The 18,942-nt window shown below is 40.7% G+C and overlaps 1 protein-coding gene across 1 annotated transcript; it reads right to left on the bottom strand.

Moving 5' to 3' along the window:
* Positions 1-9,205: 9,205 nt before the first annotated feature.
* Positions 9,206-17,135, bottom strand: LOC101864459 (SUZ domain-containing protein 1). Its single transcript, XM_005097522.3, has 5 exons — positions 17,062-17,135; positions 13,409-13,473; positions 12,785-12,907; positions 10,831-10,998; positions 9,206-9,412 (listed from the first exon to the last, which is right to left on the bottom strand). The coding sequence occupies exons 1-5, from the start codon at positions 17,116-17,118 to the stop codon at positions 9,304-9,306; spliced, it is 522 nt and encodes a 173-aa protein (XP_005097579.1). The 5' UTR covers positions 17,119-17,135; the 3' UTR covers positions 9,206-9,303.
* Between the last annotated feature and the right edge of the window lie 1,807 nt (positions 17,136-18,942).

Below are 18,942 nucleotides of genomic sequence, written 5' to 3'. Positions count from 1 at the left end.
AAATACTTTGAGTGTCAGGCTCACAACAATGTCATGCTCATAACTGTGCCTGAACTGCAACAGGGAACTGCTGCTTTTTCTGTCCTAATCCTTACTATCGTCATTTTTCCTCAACTTCTTATGTATGTTTGTCACTTGTGAACTGCTATTTCCGGGGTGCCTTGACAGTCGAAGCAGACTTTGTGCTGTTGAGGCTAGAGAGGTGAGCAGAGTAAGTCTGGTTCCCTATTAAGACTTTTCTGTTGACATCCACCCCTTGGTGCTCATAATATGACCTTATGCAGTTGCGAGTGTCATAAAAACCTTACTAAAACAAAGGAAAAATACAACACACTTTGCTTGAAATATATAAAGGAAGTGTCTACGTTCTCTACCGTTAGAGAATGTATACAAGCTGTCTACGTTCTCTAACGAATAAAAAAAGTAACAATATTAAGCCTGTACAAGGGCCCTATTTGAACTTCCAGATAAGGCTAGGCTACTTTTCAATTTTTCTTTTTTTTTCCAAATTGATTTACATTATGTTGTATCGTTAGATCTACATCAAATAGGTCCGCCAGTCCACTCATTGAATTGGGTTATTTTATGCACTAGATCTAGGCCTATCGTAGACCTAGCGTTGATATGACTGACTTGACCTTGACCCACGTGATTTGATTTCATGACAGTGGTGTCACATCACACACCAAATCGGCAATGTTTTTCCACACGTGTGAACTTGGTATCATTTATGGTCTCTCACGTTGTATCACATAGGCCTACCTTGGCGTTGAGGTGGGAATACGAAATCGCATGTAAATTGCAAGCTATCTTTTAAATACTTATTACAGACGGCCTGATCTTCAGTGACGTATTCAAAGTTTTAGGGGGGAGGGCATCAGAGAGCACCTTCCTTGGGTGAAAAGTGTAGGCCTACAACATAATAATATTAATATGAAAAAGGGGGTGGGGAGGTGTCATCTCGATGGAATGATAAAGTCAGAAGGTGTTGGTTGCTTGTAATAATAATACGTGAGGCATCGTGGTGGAATCAGGCGCTTGTCAAAATAAGGAAATCAAAGAAATCGGCATTTTATTGGCCGATGGGCAATATCTAAATATATATAATATTATATATATTAATCTATTTTTGGCTCAACACCTATTACGTCCATTTATCAACACATTTTTGGGTGCATTTGACTGAAAAAACGTTTGATTCAAAGCAGGAAAAATGTAAATCGTCAGTTTCCACCAAGGACCCTCACGCCAATGAAGTCTCCTAATTTTGGTGGCCATTTTCTTTCTAATTTTACTTCTAATTCTAAAAATTAAATACAGACAACCCTGACCTCCTGCAAATGCAAACATTTTGACTTCTTTTCAACATAGATGGGATTTTTTTTTTTCACCAAAAGGAAGGAAAATGAGCAGGTTTTAAGATGATGCTCGTACCGACAACTCCATATCTCCCACAAAATTGACGAGCGCCTGATTCCACCGCGCCGTGACACATATTGTACTATATATAACTATAATTACTTTCCTGTCACGCAAAAATGAAAGTCTGAACTCGAAGGAACAATGGCATTTCCAGCATTAGTTTATTTATAATACAATCATTATTCATCCAATACACACAAGCAGCATTAGAGGAGCAAATCAAAACGGAAAGAATGGGTGTGGTTGAGTGAGTCAATGAGTCGGTGAAAGAGATAGACTAAGACAGAGCACTGGGAACAGGTGTGTGAGTGTGAAAGAAAGTGTGTGTGTGTTTGTGTGTGTGTGTGTTTGTGCGCGCGCGCGTGTGTGTGTGTGTGTGTGTGAGTGTGTCAGGAACACGCGACCTCAGTGCTTTCTTGTCGTACAGGTATCTCCATTTTTTACCAGTGAAAACATGTAACTTCTTTCTAAATATCTAAGCTCACTCTCTGTTAAAAACTGTTTTTTTTTTTTCTCTTATTAAAAACGGAAATAAGACAAGAAAGCCCTGAGGTCGCCAACAAACATTTCAGAACTCATCATACACTTTATCGGAGGAAGGTGGGGGGGGGGGAGGGAATAAACAAACAGCCTAACACTGATGACAATTACAACAGACTGGCACACACACACACACATAGCGAAAAGATTTTCAGATCCCAAATTTTGTTTGCTACATTCATGACATCACGTAATCTCTTTGTACTTCATACATCCCGTATACTGCCAAGCCAAATGTGAGGAGGCGTGCTGACAAAATGAGTTACTTCTCGCAATCCAAGAATAGAGATATCGGCCCGAAAATCGACACGGGTCAAATTTGTAGATTTTCAATATCTATGCCATTTTCTTCAAGTCAACCATGCTTTTTATTATTTCATACTTACAAATTGTACAAACTCCAACCATAAAATTGATATATGTATTAATTTCCATAAAGCTAATATATGAGAAGTAGCGTAACCCATATTGTCATCACACCTCACAAATTTGTACAAGACAAAAGGCTTTCCCCATCTCACTACTTTCACTACCTGTGTGTGAGATAGACGATTCATTTTGGCAAGCATGGGAGACCTAAGTACCCACAAACCCATAAACATAGCGGAGAAGGGTAATCCCACACTGCTGTACACGTACCAGGGATGACAAATGATTTTTGAAAAAAAACCCCTGAAAATGAGTGGAGCATCACATCTCACTTGAAACGAACCTTGCAAAGTTTTTAAATGAGCAGGCAAAAACATCTCTCCTACCTCCCCCCTTTCCTTTACAAGTGTAAGGGGCCTTTGTTGTATCAATTCCAAAAATATTATTTCTGTCTCGAGAGGAAGGACCTTATGTCAGTGGCCTTCTTCTTCAGGGATGCTAAATGATTTTTGGAGAAAAACCCCCTGAAAAAGCCGGAAAAACCTGACATTTTGCATCCCTGACGTACGGTTCACATTCCTCTCAGCTGTGCAGTGTCCTTTAATTGCTAGAGTGGTGGTCAAGTATAATCTGTCCCCCGTGGTTTAATACACCCCGCATAATTTAGCAAAATTTGATCATTTTTTGCAGAATTTCTGATTATTTTCCTTAAATATCATTCTGTTAAAAAAAAATTAACAGAATCGCATAATTTCTCATTTTTGGGCTGTTTGCAGAATTTCAGAATTTTTCTTGCATAAAACGACAGGGACAGAGTAATACTAATACACGAACCCTGGCAGCTGCACACAGTTCTCTACTTCACTACTACATTAGTCAACATAGGATCTATAAAAAAAAACAATCCTTGAATAAAGCTTAGTTTTAGTAAGAGTTTTACGGCACTTGCAACACAATTTGAATAAGAAAAAGGTCATATATAAGCGCAGAAGATTAGAAGTGTTACAAGGGAGTAACAAACACAAAAGAAGGAGGGGAGATAGATACAGACGATAGGTTTTTTATAGGAAAGAAGGAGCAAACCACATCAGAACACCCGCCAACCACCTACTGAATAAAGCTAAAACAGCAATGGAAAAAAAAAGTAACCCTCTGTTATAAACACAAAAATTAAATCCATTGCCCACGAGCTTTTTATATATATTTGCAGCAAAACAACAGCATAACCCCCCCCCACACAGAATTAGATCTAGGATTCGTTAATTCCTACAACTTTGGCTTCAGACCACACTCTTTTCTGGGAGACCAAATACTTTGAGTGTCAGGCTCACATTTACTACCGGGATAAACTCTTCAAACCAGAATACGTGCTTCTATTTTTTACTCACAGCCTGTTTAAAAAAAAAATTCCTTTTATTAAAAAAACCCAACAAAAGTAAAAACTACAACACCAAGAAAACACCACTAAGCAAATGGCCGCTGATCAACTTTCGACAGTCCAAAGGGTTCCGTACAGGAAAAACTGAAAGCTCACAAGTTTCTCTACTTTGTGAAAGTAATTAAAATTAAAGTTGAAGCAGCCGTTTCATATTTCATACGTGTATACAAATTTCCTTTACTAGAATTTACCGGATCGATGTACATAGAAACTGCATGCAAACAATCATATTAGTTTAGTTTTAGTAAGATTTTTATGGCATTTGCAACACAATAAGTTCATAAAAGTGCCGAAGATTAGAGGTGTTGCAAGAGAGTAACAAACACAAAAAAGGAGGAGAGATAAGGACGATAAATGTTAGATAGGAAAGAAGGAGAAAACCACACAAGAGCACCCGTCAACCAGCCACAAATAATAATCAGAGCGATGTCATAAGGGAGAGATTTCTTTTGTGAAACTATCCGACATTCACTGCGCTGCCAAGAGCGAAATGCTCGCCTCGCAGCTAAAGGGATTTGAAAACAACAACAGTATCCGACATTCACGAAACACAAAGGCACACACACATACACACCCACACACAGATCTTCTAGTAATGTAACTTTACTGATACCTTCAAAGCAACATCATGGTTAAAATCATGTTATACAAACTGCTACATGACTACAAGTAACAAACATATAATATGGTCATGTCAATAATTCATCTCTAAGCAGTCAGAACACAATGTTTAATGTTCCTCTTGTACATCGTAAATTTATTGTATTCTAAAGTGCTCAGAGTCAGAGCCAGTGTACTTTAATCAGGGCTGAGCGCTACATAAATGTCGTTTATTATTTTATAATTTAGCCATTCGCTGAAAGTCACAATTGAGCAAGACATCCAAATACTCTTGCAGTGAACAGATAATATAACAATTCTCTGACCCAGCACAACCGGAGTGTAGCACAAACACACACACGTGGGGACACAGACAGCTCCAGACCTGATGGTGGTTTTAGTAAGAGTTTTACGGCACTTGCAACAACACAAATGGGTCATATAAGTGCTGAAGATTAGAGTAGGTGTTACAAGAGAGTAACAAACAGAAAAAACAAGAAGGGGAGATAAAGACAACAGGAAAGAAGGAGCAAACCACACCAGAGCACCCGCCAACCACACTCTCCAGACCCGAGCCTCAGTCAGTGACAGACAGACGGCCAACTTTTCATGAAGTTCAAGCCCTAAAGGACAACAGAACATAGGCAAGCTTTTCAAATATTCTACACCCAGAGAGCAAAATAAAAAAAAGTTTCCCTTCTTTTTCTCCCTTTGAAACTAAAAATGACGACAATTGTGTCCATGAGCTTCTCTCCACTACAACAAACAAACAAACAAACCCACCGATCAACCCTGTGCTCCCCTGTCGGAATCTGACAAAGCAAGACGACAGTTTGACCGCTCTGTACAACGATAATTTCCCACACAAGTACAAGGTCACAGCTGAGCGGTACTGGACAAGTACCAGTTTTAGTAAGAGTTTTACGGCACTCGCAACACAATATGGTTTATAAAAGTGCCGAAGAATAGAGGTGATACAAGAGAGTAACAAACACAAAAAAGAAGGAGGGGAGATAAGGACGAAAGATGTTTGATAGTGAAATGATAGGAAAGAAAAAGCAAACCACACCAGAGCACCCGCCAACCACCCATGGACAAGTAGGCCTACCAGTAACAAACACAGCGGACGAATGAAACGCTCGTTCTCAAAATGGAAGAAAAAGTTACACAAGAACGGGAAGCTTCCTTTTGAAATGTCAGAGTTTATATAGATCTATATCATCATACATGAAGTGCTGAGCAATGCCCATCGCAGTTGCTATCTGTGTGTGTGTGTGTAGGTGTGTGTGTGTGTGCGCGTGTGCATGTGTGTATGTGTAGGTGTGAGTGTGTGTGTGTGTGTGTGTGTGTAGGTGTGTGGGTGTGTGTGTGCGCGCGTGTGCATGTGTGTGTGTGTATAGGTATGTGTGTGTGTGCGTCCATGAGAGTGTGCATGCATGATTGCATGAGTGTGTGTGTGCGTGTAGTTGTGTGCGTGCGCGCATGTGTGAGTGTGCGAGTGTTTGAGGAGGGAGAAGAACAAATAGAGGTCACACTGTCAATACACAAGGAACTCACAGAAACATCAAGAAGATGCTAAGACACATTTTTGTCACGACGTGGAGGAATCAGGTGCTCGTCGATTGTTGGGCATATGGGGTTATTGGTATCATCTTAAAGCCTGTTCATTTGTCTTCCTTTTGATGAACAAAAGATCCATCTATGTTGAAAAGAAGTCGAAATATTTGCGATTGAAGGAGGTCAGGGTGGTCTGGTTTCAGAGGGAAAATTAGCCTGAAAATGGCTGCAAAAGCTTGGTAACTTCCTTAGGAAACCGAAAATTTCCAGTTTTTGTTCCTGTAATCAACGTTTTTCAGTAAAATCCACACAAAATTTTGTTTTTAATGGACATAAAAGGTGTTGAACAAAAAAATAAAAGTCGGAAAAAATTGCCCATCGGCCAAAAAAAAAAAAAAAAAAAAAGATTTCTTCGATTGTAATATTTTGATAAACACCTGACTTTACTACGATGCCTCACATTTTTGTCAACAGGATACGCTCCATGTCATGAGGAAAACCACCCACTTTGTCTTTTCTATCTGCAGTAAGCTTCTGATTCAGCACTACTGAAATTTTCAAAAGTTTGGAAAACTCGTGCATACTTTTGGCTGTCGTAATAAGACTCCAAACAGGACACCATACTATAAGATAAGTAAACACACCAACTGTTAGAAACAAGTCACTTGTTTTTGTTTTAGGAAAGATTTTACGGAAATCGTAGAGGTGTTACAAGAGAGTAACAAACATAAAAAAGAAGAAGGGGAGATAAGGACGATAGATGTTTGATAGGAAAGAAGAAGCAGCAAACCACACCAGAGCACCCGCCAACCACCCACCAAGTCACTTGGAACAGCGACAACAGAATAGGAAATAGTTAACCACAAATCACATCAGGTTAAAAAAAACAACTTTATAAAAGTAGGAGATAAAGAAACTAGGAATCCACACAAATCTTTCACTCACAGCCAAAAGATGAAGAAAGAGTGTGCACGTAAAATAATCGCTGGAGTCAAAACCTGTAATTACAAACAGTCGATATTTAAATTCCACAGGAAATGCTTGTTCTCAACAGTACGCACGAGTCACAAGTTCACGACAGCAGATTTAAATTTAGTAAGAGTTTTACAGCACTTGCAACACAATAAGGTCATATAAGTGTCAAAGATTAGATTATTTATGCGTTACAAGAGAGTAACATACACAAAAAAGGAGGGGAGATAAGGACAATAGGTGTTTGGTAGGAAAGAAGGAGCAAACCACACCAGAGCACCCGCCAACCACCCACCGAGACCCGATTGTCTGGCTGGAAACTGGTGTTTGGGAACATCGTACAAAAAAACACAGAAAAGTAAAAATAGGACTAAGACTAAGAGAGCGGCGATGGAAGGGACACACCCTCAGAAAGCCCAGCGGAAACATCACAAGACAGTCGCTGCAGTGGAACCCACAGGGAAACATGGAGGAGATGCATGGAAAGGGACATGAGAGAGATGAAGCTCACTTGGAACGAGCTTGGAAGGATGGCCCAAGGCAGAGATATTATATCTTGTGATGTTTCTGCTGAGCTTTCTGGAGGTGTGTCCCATCCATCGCCACTCTCTTAGTCGTATTTCTACTTCTTGATTTCTACTTCATTTAACCCTATCCGTACGCCCTGGGTCATTTTGTACCCCCGGGGTTGAATTCTTCACATTTTAAAATACTTCTAGTACCAAGATCTCTTTGAAACTTTCAGTATTTCTCAAAAAAATATTTTGACAGACAGCTATGCAAAGCGTTCGGATCGGATTAACGAGCAGACTTCCTCTTTGGAAAGTGGTGGCACAGAGTTCCCCACGTCATATGGATACGATAGTAAAACACGACGTACGGATAGGGTTAAGTGGTGGCACAGAGTTCCCCACGTCATATGGATACGATAGTACAACACGATGTACGGATAGGGTTAAAATGGAAGGAGCTTGTATGTGGCCTATGATACCCTGCCAGGGGTGAAAGGCATTGATGATGATGACAAAAACCCATCAGCCTGCGACAGAACTCAACAGACACGAGGGGCGTCTGCTCCAGCCAGCGATCGGCATCTGGCTCAGGGAACACACACTCTCTAAGGGGAAACAACTCGGTAGTTTAAAGGTCAAATGGTCATTTTTAAGCACAAGGGGGGCATCCCGAAAAATGCTGTTTTGAGAAAATCGAAGGTAAAGTTTTTGGATCCTTATTCAGTTTCTTTAAAAGACAAGGAGAACCAAACACATACACCCACCGATGAAACCAAACTTCTCCTATAGATACGGAAAAGCCCCCTTTTGGTGTACGTCAAGATTTCTGGAAACTCCTGAAATCTGGGTTAGCCCACTTGTTCTTAAAAGCAACCGACCAAATGTTCACTCAACATTGTCGAGAATTTCTCGCACACATAAATATCCCGTCATCAAGTGGTCTACGACTACAATGGCGACACTCCACATAAACCACGTCACGCAATCACTCAAAAAAACCCCCCCAACAATCCATGACAAAAGTATGCACTTACGTCAAACTTTGAAAGTGATTTACAAACATATTCAGTATTTAGTGGGAGGACATATTTTACCCCAATGTGATGAGTTGACAATACGATAAAATCGGCAGTGATACTGAATGTTTAAAATCAAACTCACTTAATAAAAAACAAAAACAAAACAACCCCCCCCGAAAACATGCCAAGCAAAAAGTAAAAAACATCTCTTCTGAATTGAAGAAGGTTACGTAAAACAAGATGAAAAAACAAAGAAATTATTATTTAGCCGCTTCTACTGAAAATATTAGTGTTATGATGAAAAAAGTTCCAAGTTCATGGAAAATCAGAAGATTTTGATACACATACTTTGAACTTTTTCACTACAACATCATTTGTACGGGTTGTCCCAACAAACAAGAGCCAATAAGCCGGCACATGGATACTGCACACAAGCAAAGCAAACAGCAAGCCTGACAAGACCGCAGGGAATAAACAAACATGTCATAATTATTCTTCTTATCTCCCTCAAACCCGACACAATGTCCCATCTGTTCCACACGCGCACGCAAATCTACATTCCTCCCATGGTTCTTCTCTCTCTCACTCTTACAATCTCTCTCTCTCACTCTTACAATCTCTCTCTCTCTCTCTCACTCTAACAATCTCTCTCTCTCTCTCACTCTTACAATCTCTCTCTCTCTCTCACTCTAACAATCTCTCTCTCTCTCACTCTAACAATCTCTATCTTTCACTCTCTCTCTCACTCTAACAATCTCTCTTTCACTTTTACAATCTCTCTCTCTCTCTCTCTCCATTTTAGTAACAAAGATACACAGATTTGTACACACACTGGCAATAGTGCTGAAAGACGCAAAGTTCCACCGGGCAGACGCTATGTTAGGTCCTGCTTGCCGAAGCCGTTGGTTCCATCCGGGCCCCGCGGTTGTCGCAAGATAGACATCTGAGGGCCGGAGGTCGGAGGTCCGACGATTTGAGGGGGGCTGTGGAAGACACAGAGAGAGAGAGAGAGAGAGAAAAAACATGATGAGAAAACTATTCCCAACACAGTCTCAGTTTAACACCTTCGGGACAGGCTCCACACAAAAATAACGAAATCAAACAAATGTGAGGCGGCGTGGTGGAATCAGGCTCTCGTCAAAATAATCAAAGTGAAGAAACTTGCATTTTTCCGCAGGTTTGTGAATTTTTATCAAATTTTTGTTTTTTGGCTCAACGTCTTTCATGCCCATTTGAGAACTCATTTCTGTGCGGATTTTTTCAGAAAAACGTTGATGAAAGGCACAAAAAGTGTAAATTTTTAGTTACCACGGACTCTTAAGCTAAGGAAACAACTAATCTTTGGCGGCCATTTTCTCACTAATTTTACCTCTAGAAAACAGGTGACCCCCACCTCCTTCTTTCGCAAATATCTCGGCTTGTGTTCAAGATAAATGGATATTTTTTTTAACCAAATAAAGACAAGTGAATTAGCTTAAGATGATACCCATAACTCTACATGCCCAAAAATTGACGAGAGCCTGATTCCACCACGCTACCTCACAAATCGTTATCTTTTTGGCTGACAGGCAATTTTTTCTAATTTTCTTTTTTTGGCCCAACTCCTTACGTATTTCTGTGAGGATTCTACTGAAAAACAATGAAAGGCAAAAAAGTGTAAATGTTCAGTTTCCAAGGACTCTTAGACTATACTCTTAGACTATACTCTTAGACTATGGACGTTATCAAACTTTGGCCGCTATTTTCTCAATAATTTTTACCTCCGAAACCAGCGACCCCGACCGCCTTCAATTGTAAATATGTCGACTTCCATTTAACATTGTATCAATGTTTTTTTCACGAAAAGGAGGGAAAATGAACAGGCTTTAAAATGATACCAATAACCCCATATGCCCCAAAACTGACGAGCGCCCGATTCCACCACGTCGTGACACATATGATTGTCACCACCAATACACTAGGAGTGCGTTTAGGCACAACCCCCCTCCCCTCCTCCCGCTCAAACAAAATAAATCCAAACAACAAAAAGATGGGAGCGGGGAAAATCCCCACCCTGGCTGTGCTATATATGATTGTCACAAGCAGTAAACTAGAAGTGCCTTCGTTTAGGCTCGGCTCAAACCCCTCCCTCCCCCCCCCCGCCCTCTCCTGCTCAAACAAAACGACATGCGAACAACAAAAAGAAGACATGCGAGGGAAAAAGCTCACCCTAGCTGTTATCTATGGTTGTCACCATCAATACAACAGAAGAGCGTTGAGGCACAACCCCCCCCCCCCCACCCCAAACAAAACAACACCCAAACAACAAAAAGAAGAAATGCTTGCGAAATGCAAACAAAATAAAAAAAACAACAACGAAAACACCAAACAAAAAGAAGAAATGCGTGGGAAAAATGCTGACCCTGGCTGCGCTATATGGTTGTCGCCACTGCCACCTTTCTCCTCCGTCTCTCCGTCGCTGTCCGGCGGGGGCAGGGACCCGAAGATCCTGAGTCGCGCCTCGGCGTACTCCACCTCCCTCTGCTGTAATGACTTAGAGTGCTTGGACGATCCGGGCGGGGCCATGGACCTGCTCCGCACAGACAGCACAGACACGATTAATTTAATACCTCCGCAGAGACAGCACAGACACGATTAATTTAATACTTCCGCACAGACACGATTAATACTCTCACAGAGACGGCACAGACACGATTAATTTAATACTTCCGCAGAGACAGCACAGACACGATTAATACTCTCACAGAGACGGCACAGACACGATTAATCTAATACTTCCGCACAGACACGATTAATTTAATACTTCCGCACAGACAGCACAGACACGATTAAGCAATGCGTCAAACACTACAGCACAAGATAAACGAGAACTTTAACACTTTTCCGTCACATCTCGTCGATGCTTACCACCCAGTTTCCTTGGATCTCCCCTCAAATGCCTTTGCCCTTGAAGGAAGGGTTTTTACTGTATGCGAGTGGTGAAATCGGGCGCTCATCAACAAAATCGGCATTGCTTTGGGCCAAGGGGCAATTTTTTTCGTATTTTCTTTTTTTGGCTCAACACCTTTTATGTCCTTTTAGAAACACATTTTTATGTGGATTTTACTGAAAAACATTGATTAAAGGCACAAAAAATATAAATTTACGTTTCCAAAGACTCTCAGGTTAGGGAAGTTACTAAACTTTGGTGGCCATTTCCTCGCTAATTTTAACTCTGAAACCAAGCCGCCCTAACCTCCTTCAATGGCAAATATTTTTTACTTCTATTTAACATGGATAATTTTTCTCACCAAAAGGAAGGCAAATGAACAGGCTTAAAGATAAAACCAATAACCCATATGCCCAAAATTGATGAGTACCTTAATTATTCCACCACGTAGCGACACATATGAGCCTTGTGAAGGAAAAGTGTTAAACATGACAGGAAAAAAACAATCCACGTGATACATCTTTCTGTTGAATTTCATGTTAAGTAGATAAAAAAATTTTTAAAAACCCAGCTCGACTGAACATAAAAGAAATATGACATTTTGCAGAAATGTCACCTAAAAAAAAAAGGGGAAAATATTGCTTAAAGAAAAAGAAGAGAAATAAGTCTGAAGAAAAAATTCATTATAATTTTTTTTAAAAGCCTGAATTTCTCTCTTGAATATATTTACATGTTTACGTAAGTGCGGAGAAGTAGCAGCAGCAGACAAGAGATGTGTAAACTGTAAACAAAAACATCCCGCGAAGGTTTGTCGGGTCAGAGAATTCCACACCTTGGACAGACAGACACCAGTGAGAAAAAGATGCAGGTCAAAGGGCACGTCGAGGACGGCATGACATACAAAAATACCTGACTCGGTCTGCAAAGGAAAACCCTGAGAGTTTTTAGTTTCAGTAAGTTTTTGCGGAGTTCACAACTGCATAAGGTCATATGAGCGCCAACGGGTGAATGTCAACAGAGAAGTCTAAACACGGAATCGGGTAACTCTGCTCACCTCTCTAGCCTCAACAGTACAAAGTCTGTTTCGACTATAAAGACACCCCGGAAATAGTTCACAAGAGAGTGACAAACATAGAAAAGAAGTCGAGGAAAAATGACGATAGTAAGGATGAGGAAAGAAAAAGCAGCAGTTCCCCCTATGTTGTTCCAGCACAGTATGAGCATGACATTGATAAATCAGCTCCTACAATTCTACTGTGCATAAGAACATGTTAATATCCCCGCTTTGGGAATGGCGTAAAGACAACTTCAGTGAAAAGCACTGCCCCAGGGGGTGAGGGGGGGGGGGGGACCTTGAGAAGGATGAAACAAAGACACAGGTGTTCATGGTAAAAACAAAGCCCCCCAAACCTCCCGCCACACTCACCCTGTGCTGTTGCTGTGGTTCGGCGACGGTGTGGCTGGGGACGGCGCTTCCCTTCGTAAGATCCGAACCTGCGGCTGGTACTGAGAACGTCCGTTGTCTTCAGTAGACATCACAATGGGACCCCTGGGAAGGACATCACCACGAGGGTTAGAAATTATAACAATAAAAACTGCAGTACGATTTCAGAGAAAAAGAAGAAAAATTGAAATAACTCATAGCAAAAAAGTCGGATACCCTGTAAAATTCAGTTGAACAACTTAAAAGACTTTATCTATCATATGTCCAATATACAGCAATCAAAATGAAACCACCCTAAAACATAGCACTACTTACCCTAAGCTACTACTGCTATACTATACCCGCTGCTATACTTCAAACTTCAAATAGTGAAACTCGATTTTAAACGCAGAAAAGCTAGACACGTAGAAGTTTAAAATATTTTTTAAAAAGTGGGCACTGCGTTTTTCTCTTGACTTCAGCCTTCAACAATTTCCCTGAGTCTAGGAGTAACCAAATTTACTTCTCAACTCGACTCAGATAGATAAAGGCAGTATAACACCCCAAAAAACTTTTAAAAATAAATAAAAAATCAAGCAGCTAGCTAGGAGGCAATGTGTAACCTACTGTTTCTGCTTGTTCTCCTTGCTCTGCAGTCCGATAGAGATTTCCTCCAGACGTTTGTCAAGCGCCTGTGGGAAAGTATTGCAAGAAAAGCGATGATGAGTCACATGACACTCAATCTGTGAACCCCCAGGGAAACACGTAGGTGCAACAGGTCAGTTGTCACAAAAAAAGAACACCATGAAAAAGGCAATGGCAATGTATGCAACGTCAAGTCTGTGCTCCTCTACGGCTGCGAAACTTGGAAGACAACGAAGACAGTACTGAATAAGGTCCAGACTTTCATCAACAGATGTATGAGGAGTATTTTAAGAATTAAGTGGCAGGATAGAATAAGAAATGAAGAGCTGTGGGAAAGGACAGGACAAAAGGATATAGAAGTAGAAATAGGACTAAGAAAGTGGCGATGGATGGGACACACCTTAAGAAAGCTCAGCGGAAACATCACAAGACAGTCACTGCAGTGGAACCCACAGGGAGCACGAGGCAGGGGTAGGCCACGGGAAACATGGAGGAGATGCGTGGAAAGGGACATGAGAGAAATGAAGCTCACTTGGAACGAGCTTGGAAGGATGGCTCAGGACAGAGATAAATGGAAGGAGCTTGTATGTGGCCTATACCCTGCCAGGGGTGAAAGGCATTGATGATGATGAATGTATGCAGATTTAACATTTTTTCTTATAAACATTGGTCTTTCCCACACACAAAACACGTGACAAGATCTAAATTATAAAATGTACATCACAAGGGTAGCTTTTCTTCTAAAACACAATTTCAAACTTTCACAGGAAATTAAAGAAATATTTAGATCTAGGAGGAGAATTTCAGTTAGGACGGTGTAAATAATGCAAACTTTTGAAATGTAGAACCCTAAAGAAGACAAAAATAAGGAGCCGAGGTAACCTTGCTCAGTCTTCGGTCTGACCCCTGCGTAAACGCGCGTGTGACGTAAGTGGGTCATCGATCGATGAGAGCTTGTCCCCTATGCGTGACGCGACTGAAAATTTGGATGCGACGTTAATACACATCTCGTGACTGATCTGCACGCGATTAAATGTTGCGTCACGCAAGGATACATAGGCTTAGACTTAGAGCACTCTTCCGGTCAACCTCGGAGGACCAGAGTTTAAAAAAAAATGCTCTAAACGGTGATTTTGTAGTTTCGTTCATGCACATAATAATATGTTTAGGCCTAGATCTATAGGCTACAGTTTTACATTCACTAAAAAATTCAGTAAATCATTCGAGCAAAATATTGCATAATTGCATACTCTTACTAGATTCTAGATCTAGATCTAGATAGATAAGGGAAAAAAATTGAGACTTTATTACAAACAAAACAAATCACAGTGGAATTCTGATAAAGTCAGCATCTCGGGACCGAAAAAACCCCTACAACACTAGATTAGATCTAGAGTGCATTGCCTCTTACCGGCCGCTGCCTCATTATCGGCCGCTCTCAGCGTATGCGGTACTTTTCGTGACAAAATCTTACCTCTATGCAACAATTGTTCCAATTGGTCAACAATTGTTGCACTCGGGCAAACTTTGTTTATCCTGCTACCTTTCCGCCGTCACAGGAGCGCCATTGCTGCGTTTTTTGGCTGAGATCGAAAGTTATCAGAACCCCCACCTCACTTCAGCCGCCGCTGTTATCCTCCCCGAATAAGGCCAGATGTGTCAACAAATAAGCTTTGAGCAATCCTATTATTGACAGGAAGCCCTCTTGTGAAAACGAAAGTCATTTTGATATCATGCCTGACTTGACTATTTGCGTCTGCTGGTTGAAAATAAAATTCCCACCGTTTGAGTGGGGTGGCCGGTAACTGGCAACTATTTTAGCTGGTGTTGCCCCATTATCGGCCGGACGAGAAGAAAGTTACCAAAACTTGTTTTAGTTCTAAGATCTATTAAAATTTGTGTTGTGAACTTGTTTGTTTGTTTGATTAATACAAGAGAAACACATCAACACAATAAAAATGGTCGTTTAGTGCTAGGAAAAAGTAAGACAGATAGAAACAAAAGAAGGAAAGAAAAGAAGTAGGACCAACCAGTAGCGCCCTAACACCCCCCCCCCCCCCCCCCCGCATTGTGAACTTGTATCAGACTAAATTTTTACTTTTAATCGAGGAAAGAAAGAGAGAGGGCTAGAAAGAAGGCGGAAAAGGATGCTGAGAAAGAGAAAAAGAGGCTAGAAAGGGAAACAGCAAAAAGAATGAATGTGGTAGAGAAAGAGGCCGAGAAAGAGAGAAAGAAGAACCAAAGAGAAGGAAAGAGAAAGGCCACCTTGGAAAAAAAGCAAAAGGGAAAGTCCATAAAGAAGAGAAGGGCTGATGTGCTCAATGAAGCTGAGAGTGAGAGTGAATCTGATTCTTTTGGCGTCCAGTATATGGACAGCTCTGGGGATGAGTATGCAGAGGTTTTTGAGCGGATGTTGAGAATACATGTTTTGATTGTGGAGTTGTTACTTGTTTTCATATTCTCTGTTCCCTGGTAGCTCTTCGGCCTCTCTCCTTATTCATAGTTACAAAATACACCAACTAGATGTTGATTTATTGTGTTGAAAAGGGAAAACACAAAAAAACCTCTAAATAACGATGCTATAGCGTGAATTTTAAGGGTGGCCGGTATCGGGGAAACTGGTGGCCGGTAAGAGGCAAATAGTCGAATAGGCGGCCGGAAAGGGGCAACTCTGAGTCTCACCAAATGTGATGTCTTATCGAGTAAACATGTACCAAATTAATGAATCTGGCAGTTGCCTAATACCGGCCAAAGAAGGGAGATCATTCTGTGACATCTTTTTACGACGTGGGTTTCAATTTGTGGTTGATATTAAGGTTTAACCACATGCCTCCGGTTATAAGCCGAAAGTGGCCCTTAGGCGGCCGGTAAGTAGCAATGCACTCTAGTACAAGACCCCCTTCACCCCTCCTTTTAACACTTTTCTTATATTTTTTGCTGAACTTGTCTTCACTCTGTTGTTTCTGTCCTGTCTGGCATCCCCGTTCTTTGTGTTGCCTATTTGGTCGTCAAGACTTCTGGATCCTCTCTGGATGTAAACAAATGGATCGTGGACTTGAAACGAGAACGGAACTACAAAATCCCCACCCGAAAAGCTACAAGCTGTGCATCTGCTTCTGCACCAGGGAGTAGGGAGTGAGAAAGTAAAAATTTAGGCTACCAAAAATAAAAACTTCAAAAGAACACTGATTTATTGACACGGTCTGTGTCTGTCACAGTGTGTGTGTGTGTGTGAGAGTGTGAGTGAGACCATGTGAGAGTGCATTGACACAATTTAACAAAGTAAATTAGTCAGTTGAGGACACCAATTATTAATTTAAACTAAACCAATAAAAATACACCTGAAATTCACCGGAGTGCAATTCTATTCATAAACACTTTGAAGTCTCCGCTTCTTTGCTAAACTTACTTCATTAGATCATGTTTAGATCGTTAGGAGAGACAAATTTGGATTATTTTTTGGGTGGACTTGACACTTGAAGGAGGCTTGAGGCTCGCGGCCTGGGCCTCGGACGCAGTCTGGCTCCACAAGCGCTATGTAAGGCCCCGTTTAAAGTTGTTCAGAATAAAAACAAGCGTACAAATATTGTTGAATATGAAACAAACAACACCAAACGCCCTTCAACTCAATTTACCCCACTATCCGCTTGATTCTCCCAACTGTCGAGATTATCGCAGTCGTCGTCCGCCATCTTGTATCGAGGTTTTATTTAGAAATTTCAAGAAAGGGAAGAATCGATCCCAGAGTCGCCCATCTGTCGCATGATGTAGCTAATTACTACATCGATTCTTTGGCGTTGAACAAAACCTGTCGTTTCACCATTCCGGATTTTGATTGTGTGTGTGTGTGTGTGTGTGTGTGTGTGTGTGTGTGTGTGTGTGTGTGTGTGTGTGTGTGTGTGTGTGTGTGTGTGTGTTTTATATGTGCTTATGTATGTGTGTATGTTTGCTTTTTGTTTGTATGAATGTCACAGGAAATGGGGCCTTCTGGTGGTGTAGATAGGTTTAAAAAAACAAACAACAACAACAAACAACAACAACAACAATGCTTCAATCATGATGATGACAGGTGACAAAATTTAAAACACGATGCACTCACTAAAGAGTGTCTTTTATTTGTGTGTGTGTGGTTGGGGGGGGGGGTTTTGTTGTTTGTTGTTGTTGTTGTTGTTTGTTGTTGTTGAGTTTTTGCTTTGTTTGTGGGGTCCTTTTTTTTGGGGGGGGTGTTTTTTTTATTTTCCTGTTGTTGTTTTTTTTAGTTGTTTTTATTGAAAGGGGGGTGGGGTGGTTCTTGTGTTGCAGAGTATAAAGAAATTGATCGACTGAGAGTAACTGACGTCACTGAAAGCTGGGATAATATAAAAATACCTTAGATTACGGAGGAAAACAGAAAAAAATTCTTTAAGAACTGGGATGCAATAGCAATACAACTAATAAATAGACAAACTGGTAAACAAAGAGAAAACTGGACAACTTAGAAAATCGGAAATTCGATAAAAAGATGGACCGTGGTCAGGGCTGGGACATTAATCGAATCCTCTGGTCACTGATCTATAGTAGTCGGTAACTGTCTCCAAATGAAAAGGAACCGCCCATCACAGTATCGCAGGTTTGTTTAGTATTTTCCTCTTCAGGTCAATTCTCCTTCCTTCCTTTCGCACATTTGTCCATATTTTCTTTCCTTCGTTTTAAAAGAGTTCGCAGTACAAAACAGTAACGGCGTCTCGAACCTTCGAACTAGAAAACAATAAATTGTTTATTCCGTCATTTTACGCAAGCCTAAATAATATTAATCGTATTAATTAATTAACTTATTACCTGGGGACAAAAATTAAGGTAATTTGACAAAGCCCAAAGTCACCCTCAATATGTTATTCAAACATATTTTACAATTTTTATCTGATATATTTGGCTGAAACTTGAATACAGCAACTTTTATACACTATCAGTTAGCCTCCTATGTATTATTAATTAATATGCTTTCGATGGGAGTATAATGATTCAAAAAGTGTCGCAACATTGCATCTTGTCTGCTGTGGATGTCCAAATAATGTCTACACCAGAGTTTAAAACCAGTCGATTTTGCTTTCTTTAACAAAACCTTGGCAACGCTCAAGAAATAGCTTAATCGCTGGCTTGGAACTTTTGTTTCAACAAGGCGTCTTCTTCAAAATGCTCATGCTATCTGTTTTGTTTGTTTGTTTCTTTATTTGTTGTTTTTTCCTTCAGAAAATGAATGTTGCCCATTGCCTACAGGATACTTTTCGTTCGTTTCTTCAAACCGTTCCGGTGGGTGGTTGGCGGGTGCTCTGGTGTGGTTTGCTTCTTTCGTTCCTACCGTCTTTATCTCCCCTCCTTCTTTCTTCTGTTTGTTACTCTCTTGTAACACCTCTAATCTTCGGAACTTGTTTGACCTTATTGTGTTGCAAGTGGCGTAAAACACTTAATAAAACTTTTTTAAAAACCCAAACCCCCCCCCGTCCCGTGTACCAGCCACTAGTACTGTCGGGGTTGGT

This window comes from Aplysia californica, unplaced genomic scaffold (genome assembly GCF_000002075.1).
Source record: "Aplysia californica isolate F4 #8 unplaced genomic scaffold, AplCal3.0 scaffold00156, whole genome shotgun sequence".
NCBI lineage: Eukaryota > Metazoa > Mollusca > Gastropoda > Aplysiida > Aplysiidae > Aplysia > Aplysia californica.
This window is presented reverse-complemented; position numbering and strand designations above follow the sequence as displayed.

Coding starts and splice junctions, on each gene's coding strand:
- LOC101864459 (XM_005097522.3), bottom strand. CDS start 17,118: ATGGCGGACGACGACTGCGATAATCTCGACAGTTGGGAGAATCAAGCG. Junction 10,999..12,784: donor AACCACAGCAACAGCACAGG/GTGAGTGTGGCG, acceptor TGTGCGGAGCAG/GTCCATGGCCCCGCCCGGAT. Junction 9,413..10,830: donor AACCATATAGCGCAGCCAGG/GTCAGCATTTTT, acceptor TGTCTTCCACAG/CCCCCCTCAAATCGTCGGAC.